The sequence below is a fragment of the Silurus meridionalis genome, chromosome 10 (assembly GCF_014805685.1).
Source record: "Silurus meridionalis isolate SWU-2019-XX chromosome 10, ASM1480568v1, whole genome shotgun sequence".
In the NCBI taxonomy this organism is placed as follows: domain Eukaryota; kingdom Metazoa; phylum Chordata; class Actinopteri; order Siluriformes; family Siluridae; genus Silurus; species Silurus meridionalis.
The window spans coordinates 11,587,988-11,598,734 of NC_060893.1; the positions used below are offsets into that span (position 1 = coordinate 11,587,988).

Consider the following 10,747-nt stretch of genomic DNA (forward strand, 5'->3'; position numbering starts at 1 on the left):
TGGGAGTGACAATGATGGACAGGATTAGAAATTAGTTTATTAGAGGGACAGCGCATGTAGGACGTTTTGGAGACAATGTAAGGGAGGCGCGATTGAGATGGTTTGGACATGTGCAGGGGAGGGACATGGGGTAAATCGGTAGAAAAATGCTGAGGATGGAATCATCAGTGTAAGATATCCTTGATCACTAGTCCTAGATTAGGTTGACCCAGAACAGACTCGTGTGTTTCATTGAGACTTCCCCGTATACGTAGGAGAGCAGAGATCGAGACGGAAATGCTGAATTAAGGGGTATCCTGTCCAGGGGACAGAAGGCAATCCTGCCCAAGCGGCAGAGGATAAAACATTCCTTACAATCAGGAAGGAGGAAAAGAGGAAGGCCAAAGGGGAGGATTATGGATGTGGTGAGGGAAGACATGCAGGTAGTTGGTTTGAAAGAGGCAGTTGTAGAGGACATGTGGGGTATGGAGACGGAGGGGTTAAATCCCCCTAATGGGAGCAGATGAAAGAAGATGCTGTCTGGCTGACTCTACAAAGCACCGAACACCAGGACAGCCGGGTGCAAGAGATGTTTTCCCCCCAGGTAATCTACCTTACAAACACTTAAATACCACTTTTTAAAAATTTACTTCAGTATTTTCTGTGCAATAATAATCTTTAGTATTTTTCTTTATAAAAATGTGCAATGACACTTTTTAAATATTTTATTTTTTATTTCTATCGTATTTATTATTTTTGAAGAAATGTGCAACAGGAAGCTTTTGTCATCAAAACAAATTAAGCAAGCAAGTGCAACCATACTTGGCATTAAAGCTCTTCTGGTTCTGATTCATGCCTTAATTGTAAACATTTTTGTAAAAAAAAATAAACTTGGTCTGAGAGGGGACAGAAAGTTTTGCTCTACAGTTAAAAAGCTGCCCGAGTGCAAAGAGTGAGAATCCCTTTGCTCAAGGGATTCACCATATAGCAAGATGTACAGTTACGTATATGCCTTTTTTCTGAGTGATAATGTCCTCCTGTTTGTCTCCCCCTGCTGGCTGCAAAACTTTTACTTGGACTTCACTACAACACTAATTGTTTCTGGAAGAGACTCAACACGACGCAACTGGATCAAATTCTGAGGTAAACTCTAATGCAAAGATTTAATTCGCTTTCTGACATAATGCTTTCTTTTGCGTCACCGTTGTTTGTCTGTCTGAACCTAATTAGTCGTCTATGAAGTCACACACGCTCCTAGAATCTTGCTGAAGTAACCCGGTGTGTTCCAACATCGCGGTGACGTCATGCTGAGACAGGACGCAGCACCATGCTTAGTATAAAAGACGCCTCAGGAGACATTTGTTATGATTCCTCTCATGAGACAACTAATAGAGGAAAGTGATAGCAGATTTGCTTATTTTCCTGGGCATCATGATATTTCATCTGCTGATAATGACCCTGGTAACATTCCCACTGTCCTCTAATGGTAAGACTTGAAGATTTTGCATAAATTTGCATGCTTTTACATTGCTTGAATGTTTGGACTAAGTTGATATTGCTTTAAGACAAGGCTATATTGCACATTTTGTTACATGACATTGTCTACTTGTGCATGCATTGTACTTGTTTTCCACTACATTCTGCATAAAACACTGTTTAGGGTTGTGGATATAGGAGAAACAAAGATCTGATGCATTGAGCAGAGTGCAGTTTATGTGGGCCAAAATACAACAGCATTGAAATTATTTTCAATCTAACAATAAAGCAGCAGTAATGCTGATTATATATAGTATTCCAGCTTTAATGACATTTTCTAATCTTCCTGAGAATGAGGTGAAAGCAGCAGATAAATCTAGACTGCAGCTTTATAAATCAAAACTTTTTGGTTTTGGTTTAAGTGGTGGTGTTTTTAGAAGGTTATATTGTTAGAATGATTTATCGCAAAAGTTGTATTAGAAATTGGAATGATGACAACGCAGAACATTGTTCAGCACATTATTCAGAAACACTTTCATGCACACAGATCATTGTTGTCCAGTGGAGGATGTGACTAGTGTCATTTAAAATGTTTTCTTCCTGCCAGGCTTATAAATATTATCTGAGGCATCCTTCAGAGTTGATTGCAAGCTCTGTTGTGGCTCATTTTCACTTTTACCTTTATTATTGCTTATATAGCTTTATGCCATTATTTAGAATAAAGCCTTTTCAGTTAAGATGCCCAAGTGTGGCTCTCACTCTTACATAAGATTCGCTATCAATCTGCATGTTGTAGTCCATGAACACAATTGAGTGTCAGACACTCAGCTGGAAAGCAGGATTAACTGAAACACTTGGCAATAATCAGGCATTCATGCTGCAGAGCAGAGACACTGGTGTGACATTGGAATGCATCACCCTAGTAGTTCAGTGATACGGGCTGAGAAATAATGACTCATTTATTCAGTGTCAAAAGCACTTTCTCAGACTTCATTTTAAATTGTGTTTGGGTTCATAAGGTTTTATTGACCATGCTTCTCTAACTCTCTCTCTCTTAGGTGGAAAATGGACATATGATGGTAAGTAAAATTGTATATTATTGTGTTTGGTTCATCTATTACCCTATAAATACCATATACAGTGGCCTACAGATACAATCACTCTGGACAAGTGCATCTACTAAATGCCACAAATGTAAATACAGTAGTCTCAAAAGGCACCTGATTAGTTAAAGAAGATGAAGCAGAATATACCATAAAGACTATGGATAAGAACCTTTCCCCATGTCATTTCATCCAATGACCTTACACGCACATATATATTTTTTTACATGAAATGCACAGTTTATATTGCATATAGTGTTAAGTTTATATTTAAACATAGTGTTAGGTTCTTGTTTATAGACACTATAAATGCAAGCTTTATTTACCAAAGCTATTCTGGTTTACATTGTATAGTTAGTCAAGCAAATTGTCATTTCCCACTAATAGGCATGGCTATTATGTGACAGACTGTTTTCACTGTCATCTCTGCCTGTTATTACAGTGTGGACACATAGTGTTTGGTTATCTCTCACACAGGATTCCTTGAAAGCAAAGTTCTGTGTAGTTCTGTTTTCATAAGCATATTACAAGCTCATTGAGTATTTAGACTTAAGACAACATATTGAGCGGTTGTTGAATGTTTCTTTTGGGAAATGTATATCCTCTAACGCCATAACTGGTCTTTTTATAGCTTTAAATGAATATGTGCTGTCGTATTGCGTCTTTGCGTAGTGTGTCTTTGAGGCTATATAGGTATATGGTTGTGGTGTTAGTCCTTGTACGGAGATGACGAAGGCTTTAGTGGTATAAATGCTTGAAACACCATAAATTGGAATATGGGAATGTCATTAAATGTACATGTGGCAGTATTGGAGGTCATTTATTTTACATGTTGATTACAAAGGTTAAAAAAAGAACACACTTTGTGAAATGCTATTTGAGTGTCAAGCTACTATATCCAATGTTATGTCCCTTTTTTTGTTAATGGTGCTTAAGAATAAATAAGTGGCAGTGACTCCACAATTGACTGGCACACTATGCCCAGCTAGTCTATTGTCTGAGTTACAGAGGATGTTTTCATGATAGTTAAAGATAAAATTGAATTTTAGGCTAACACTATGTCTGATATTCAGGCTAACACTAAGCCACTATGCCACTATGCCCGACACACACTCTTCACACACTTATATACACTGTATATCTGTATTACCCTGATTAGGTCTAACAGATGTAACCAATTTAATTTAATTTAATTTAATTTAATTTAATTTAATTTAATTTAATTTAATTTAATTTAATTTAATTTAAATTTGTGCCAATTTTAGCAATTACTCAATTTAATAAATATAATAAAAACTGTATTGAATTAATTAGATTTATTCTATTTTATTTTTAGATATTATATTTTTATAAAATATTCGAAAATATTATTTTATATATTATTAAACCAAGCAGGCAATTTTATTTAAAATTGTTTTAAAAATGTAAACTGTTGATGTTCACAAATGTTAATAATAATCTTTGTTAATAAAAAGCAACTAACAATTTTATGTTTTGCAATTTTTTTAACTAACTCAACTTTAACCGAAACGAGATTTAAAAACTGAGGGACTTACGGAACTGTGAAATTTGTTTACCATTACACCAATAATTAGTATGCAATGTAGTTTGCAGCCTGTGGGTTTTGGGCTATTACATACACTACAAGTCTTTATTGGCTTTGTGGTGAGACAGCTGCCACAGGTTTAAAAGTGATGACCTCTTTGCCAGAGAAGAGAGTTTGTCATATAGTACCATATTATGGTGTCCAAACTAAATGTAGTTAATTTTGTAAATTCTTCTCCCTCTATACAACGGGCAAACCACAACATTATTTATTCTACTGGTTTTATGAAAAAAGCTGGATTCCAACATATTTTATATATATAATTATTAATGTTGAAATTAAGGCAGGGTAATTCGTTCCTAGCCAATCAACTCCTTGAATTTCTGTTCCAAATCAAATTAAATCAAAGCAAAGCAAAGCGGTTGCAGATAGCAAGTTGCCTTTTTTCCCTTCCACTAAAACACTTCAGGATCCTAATATTAATGGCTTGCGCATATTTTTGTGGCCGTTATATGAACCATACACAAGCAGGGGAACTTCTACAAAGCAAAAGTTTGAAAACAATTATGTGACACTGGCACCTTTAACTTTATAAAAAGGAGCAGTTATTTGTGGAACATAAATTCCAAAAGCCTGAATGAGCTAACAAAAAAGCAGTTAAGAGAAAAAGTGCAGTCATGTATGTCAAAAGATATATTTGATTCTGGTTTACTACTGTTGGTTTTAGGTCCTGATGGAGAGCCTCAGTGGTCAAGAAATTATCCATACTGTGGAGGGGCATTCCAGTCCCCCATAAACTTTCAGCCTGAGCTGCTGAGATTTGATCCAGACCTGCTGCCCATTCAGCTGCAGGACTACAACTTGTCTAGCGAAGAGCAGCTGACTCTTAGCAACAATGGACACTCTGGTATAAGAGCTCTAAATATACAATACAATAAAGTACAGTACAATGCAAGACAAATTCATATCCAAATTTTCAATGCCAAAAAATGGGTTTAAATACTGTGGAATTAGAAATTTTCGATCCACATTGTAGCATATAGCACACAATTACAGTATATCATATAGGTCTATATTTGACATACAGTCGATATCAACATATTAATCAATTCGAGTTCCATTACAATTTTTTTTTGGAAAAGTCCATAAATAGTATTTTATATATCACATTAAAAATATTCATTTATATTTAATTGTCAGCAGTGGGTAAACTGTAATTGCTTTAAAAGCCTTTGACCAGCAAAACTTTCCAAGCTAAAAACTTACAGAGACGTGTCAGTCACAGTGCGGAGAATAGTCTTTCTTCTCGATCCACATATCTAGTCCAGCATAGAGACAATAACATTATTTATTTGTATGTCAGGCACAGCAATATTCTATAATTAACATCTTATTAAGATAACCATCTATATGTGCAGAAACAAAAGCCTTCTCATATTTTTAGTAAAGTATTGAGTATTCTTAGTTGTGACTCAGACACAAGCTAATCCTTTCAACAACAAAGTGTCTGCCATCTCTTAAATACGTTGATCTCATTTTTGGTTGTATATTAAGTTTAAAGCATAATAATAACCCTGGTAACCTTGGTTAAGCAAAGAAATAGTACCACATAAGCAACAGGATTATATGTTGATCCTAATTGCATGCTTTGTTTGAGTGTTTACTTTGCAAATTGTTACTTTTGTGTATTCTTTTTGAACTTGGACATTTTCTAATCAGGAATCATATATTCTATAATATTTGCACATAAGAGCTGTGGCAATTAACACCGTCCTCAACTGCTTAGAATAGACAGGTGTTTGTGGTGTGAATAGGAGAGATCCTGATCTCACGGCAACCTTGCGATTTTACTGGCGCTTATGTTATTGCTGACTGGAGAGACACCAAGCTTATCAGTGTATCAGACATTATACATTTGTTTTACTTTTTTTTTTACCAACGATTGTGTACTATTTTGGAGCTCCTTTTCTTATACATTGACACATACATTTAGTGACATCATTACATATAATCTATGTGAGTCAGGTCTAAAGTGTGTGTTTGTGTATAATAACCACAGTGCAGCTGTCTCTGCCATCGCGGATGCATCTCTCTGGTCTGCCCCATCGCTACTCAGCAGCTCAGCTTCACTTCCACTGGGGCTCCTCCAACACACCGACTGGCTCTGAACACACCATCAATGGCAAGCAGTTCGCAGCTGAGGTGACCCACTAATCTCGGTTTTTCTAATGGCATACACCTATTCATATAGGCGAAAAGAGCTTCAGGTTCATTCTTACTTTATAATTGACACCACATGTGGTGTCTGGTCTTGCAGCATGGATTCCTTCACAACCCATGCTTATATTTTACCCAACAGAATATGTAACATTCTGATTTTAGGCTTACAGACATTTGCAATTTAGGGCTGAGAAAACACATGCAATTTAGGACTGAGAAAGCACATGCATATCTTTATCTCAGAAACAGTGAGGCACCACGGCTGTCTTAAAAAAGAGGTTGCCTACACTGCTTATGATATTTGACATTGCACTGGGGAAAGTTGATTAGGAATAGCTAAAACTAGTATTTGGGACACCACTTGGATATCTGGTTGTACTCAGGCATGAACAAGAGCATCTGTGTCATCCTCAAGTACATCTCGAAGCAGGACAAATTATGTCTTTTTGGGATCTTGGCCCTGTCTTTTCAACTAAAATCAAAGGAATCCAGTAATTTGTGGCTTTTTCAGTGGATATGTTTGCCTCTAACTAGTTTCTTAGGATGGTCCATGGAAAAACGACAATAATTTCAAATGAGCAGCTTACTAAATTAGTGGATTTCCCGAAGTTTTCTGAAGTTTGCATTTTAGACAACTAAATATTACAATGTATGGTAAGAAAAAAAACGTCTCTTACAGTTATTTTCAATTTTTCTAATCCTAATTCATCTTTCTGTGGTATACACTTCTTTTTTTAACTGTTCACTGGATAATTAAGCCCACTTAGCCAACATAAATAATTCTTCATTAAACCTCTGAGCATATTTTATTTTTATTTTTTTGTGCTTAATGAAAAATTTAAATAAAATTCCTAAATGTTATTATTTTACAAGGAATGTAATGTCAGTAAATACACCAAATGCATTAGGTAATATGTAGTGTACCAGGAAAAGAGGGGTTTGTTCCATGTTTTCCTCTGGTTATCTCAGATGCATTTGGTGCACTTCAATTCTGCCAAGTATCACAACATCTCCCAAGCAGTGGACAAGTCTGATGGCCTTGCTGTGCTGGGTGTTTTTATTGAGGTGAGCTGATATTCTAAAGAAAACAAACACTTTTTTGTAAAGGCTTAAAATTGCTGCATTTAAAAATTTTTTGTTTTTTTAATGAAGGTGGGAGAATTCAATCCTGCTTTTGACCGGTTTCTCAAATTTATTAAAGGCATTAAATATAACGGTATATTTTTTTCTTTTTTAATTTACAAAGTATTGCAGTAGTATTTATAGTATTTAGAGGTTGTAATGATATTATCTACTGCAATTACGTTCAGGTTGAAGCTCATATTTGCTCTCATTGGACGTGACAGGTCAGAAATTGCAGGTGGCAGGATTTAACATTCGGGAGCTGCTTCCTACTCGTCTGGATGAGTACTACCGCTACGATGGTTCTCTTACCACTCCACCCTGCTACCCCAGTGTGCTCTGGACAGTGTTCAGGAATCCAGTCAGCATCTCTCTCAGACAGGTACAACTACATAAACCAAACACACCCACACTTAACTACTAAGTGCAAAGGTTTTTCAACTTTTTACTTAATACTGTAATTACACAGTTGAAGGACAGATAAACAGAATAAACAGGAACATTGAAACAAAAATATTTGTTAATTGTAAGCATCACAAAGAATGCCTTTTATTGCAGTTCAGCTGATTTCACTAACTCTTAACTAAACACTTTGAACATAAACCTCTTTATAATTTATATATAGCATAGACCATTCAACATTATTAACGTTGCATTCGTTTTCAGCTATAAAACCATTACAGCCAACATTTAATTAATGCTATGTTTTTGTTCTTGTCATGTTTTTACAGTATTTGGCTTTAGCCACTGCTCTATTATCTTCTCATCCTCAAGAAGCAGCTACAGTTCCTCTGGTTGGGAATTACCGTAAGCCCCAGCAAATGGACAGCAGAGTGGTTCTGGCCTCCTTTCAGCAGAGTGAGTACAGCATGGGATAGTTCCTTTGTTACTTTGGGAGACTTATGGTAAATTGTCTATTTAATGACTGTATGATGAATTGCTTGTTTTGATATGAGGATGTGGTATTAAATGGGTTATTAAAATGCTATTGACTTGTTCTAAGACATGTCTACTTTACTTACTGCTACTTTGATGCTATAAATCTGACTGCAGACTGCACTCTTACTTGTATTCTTTGTCAAAAAGCTTCTTATTTACATTTGGATTAAAATGTTGCCCTACAATTAAATGCCTCTATGAATAAACTGCTTTTAACCACGAGTATGCTCTAAAGGCTGTATGCTCAAAATAAGTGCATGTAGTGATCTAGAGGTAAAAAGCTTTATTACGGTGGCATGATGAAAGATGCATTAATTCATGGCTACTGAATTCTTGGTGTCTTTGCCAGTTTTGCAAATGAAGATGTGCATTATATACATATCTCATTTTCACTTGGTGCTTCTGGTGCTTATACTTTTTCTTTACATATTCCCGCTTTCTTTTAAAGCTTAATTCTGTGATTATGTGAAAACATGATCAGTCTGCAGCACGCCTGCTTTTCCAACCTACATACATGTTATACGGACATACGTGGCTTGAAAAAGCCTTTACAGCTGACGTTTGACCTTCTTTGAACTTGTGTGTGGTGCAGGCTGGGGACTGCATGGTACCACTTCAGTGGCATCTCCCATGCAGAGGAGGCTGGTCATCCAACACTTAATTAATGGAGACCTTGCAGATCTTGCAGATGAAGGACTTCATCATCTTTTACCTAAACTCCAAAGAAAAAACTGGGCTGTTAAAAAGTGGAGGAACAATTCTAATCAACAGCCTTTGGGCCAGTCTACTGAGAAACATCAGAAGAACAAGGGGCTCAATGTCACCAGAAATAATCCATCAGTCTGGAGGAACACTCATGGAAGGTCCTACATGGGGATGTCTGCTATAAATGATGATGCATTGTGTTTTATATCCATGGAAAAAAACGTATCTGTTTGGGTCACAAAACATCATGCAGATGCTCAGATGATCCAAGCTCTAAGAAAAGCAGTGTTTCCAGATCTGAACCTGAAGAGCTACTTAAACTGCAGGTCTGATTTGGATTTGCTAACAATCAGACACCTTCTTCGTTCCAGACCCACTGATGAGGCAAATGAGCTGGATCAGGCCCTAACCAAAGCGAGTCAGGGACATAAGCAAAAACCTATGACACAGTACCAGGGCTCAGCACTGACCAAGATATCAGGGCAAACCCAAGCTGCTGTCCTGAAGAACAGCCACAACATGGTGCCTACTAATCACAGACTGCAGCCTGTGGAGTGGGAGGATTAAAACCCCACCGAAGCTATAAACACAGGCTGCATAGCACATTATAATAGTCATCAAAGGCCTTGTAACATGCAGGGTCTAAATATTTAGTTCTTATAAAAAACTCTGTTTATTTAACCAGAGTTTTAGTAGTAATTTATGATACATGGGTTTATGGGATTGGGAGATAAATTGTACTTTTGCATGGACACAGTGAAAACAACAAATGGCAGAATTAGTGATAGTTATGTGACAATTGATGCTTTACATATTTATTTTACAAATAGAAGTTTACATATTTATAATGTACAGGTATGGTTTATCATTTAAAACAAATCCTTCCATTACACATTTGTGTGATGTTGGTACGAGAAATACGTTGGGTATAATCATTGAGCACCTCATGTGGCAGACAATTATTTACATACTAGGAAGTATGTACAGAACACATAAAAAGATTTTAAGCCAAAACATCAACAAAAGAATTCACAGAATATGGTTCTTTCCTGGCAAGAAGATATTTTTGTATTTTATTGGGTTAAGTTCTGTTTTATTTGTGTCACAATAATTACATAGTAAAGCAATTATAGTCATACAAAGTGGAAAACTGTAGCTAAAGAAATTCTGTGTTTTCTGTCTTGTATAGCTTTAGATGTGGGTTTAGACCAAAGAAAAAACACAAAAAAATGACATATTGTGAATTGCATCATGTGTAGAAGAAAAACAATAAAGCACTTAAACTGCATGTGTTGCATTTTATTACATTTTTATTTTTTCCTCATGCTTTTTTACTTTTTTATTTTACATTTTATCTTTATAGGATATATGTTGCACATGAGGTGTTGTGAGTCCTATGTTTAATTATGTTTCACATAATCAAAATGATTACACACTGTAGCCTATTTTTCTGCATGCTCCTCTTTTGTTAAAGTGCTTTCTTCTTTCTGTTTTACTAAGGTGACTTTACTTGGAGCTGGGGTATGTAATATGCAATGTTCTCTGCCTTCTTTCTCACTGTACTGACATCCTTATCTGTAGTAACCTGCAAGAACTTTTACACTGTTTGTTTATATGATGTATGAGGCAGTTGAGGGATGCCTTACCACTAACTGTT

General features: G+C 36.0%; 1 protein-coding gene across 2 annotated transcripts; it reads left to right on the plus strand.

The window, feature by feature from the left end:
* The first annotated feature begins 886 nt into the window (after positions 1-886).
* Positions 887-10,359, plus strand: ca12 (carbonic anhydrase XII). Of its 2 annotated transcripts, XM_046858691.1 has the most exons (10): positions 887-1,122; positions 1,210-1,465; positions 2,514-2,534; positions 4,832-5,011; positions 6,164-6,306; positions 7,294-7,389; positions 7,477-7,540; positions 7,671-7,828; positions 8,178-8,304; positions 8,978-10,359. In XM_046858691.1, exons 2-10 carry the CDS (start codon positions 1,411-1,413, stop codon positions 9,655-9,657), a joined length of 1,524 nt encoding a protein of 507 aa, XP_046714647.1. In that variant the 5' UTR covers positions 887-1,122; positions 1,210-1,410; the 3' UTR covers positions 9,658-10,359. The 2 variants fall into 2 exon arrangements, with proteins under 2 accessions (XP_046714647.1, XP_046714648.1); XM_046858692.1 differs by lacking the exon at positions 1,210-1,465.
* The last annotated feature ends 388 nt before the right edge of the window (positions 10,360-10,747 follow it).

Bases quoted from the DNA above. Each gene is read 5' to 3' on its own strand.
- ca12 (XM_046858691.1), top strand. From the start codon at position 1,411: ATGATATTTCATCTGCTGATAATGACCCTGGTAACATTCCCACTGTCC. The intron at 1,466-2,513 runs GTAAGACTTGAA...TCTCTCTCTTAG, and splicing joins ATTCCCACTGTCCTCTAATG to GTGGAAAATGGACATATGAT. The intron at 6,307-7,293 runs GTGACCCACTAA...TGGTTATCTCAG, and splicing joins GCAAGCAGTTCGCAGCTGAG to ATGCATTTGGTGCACTTCAA.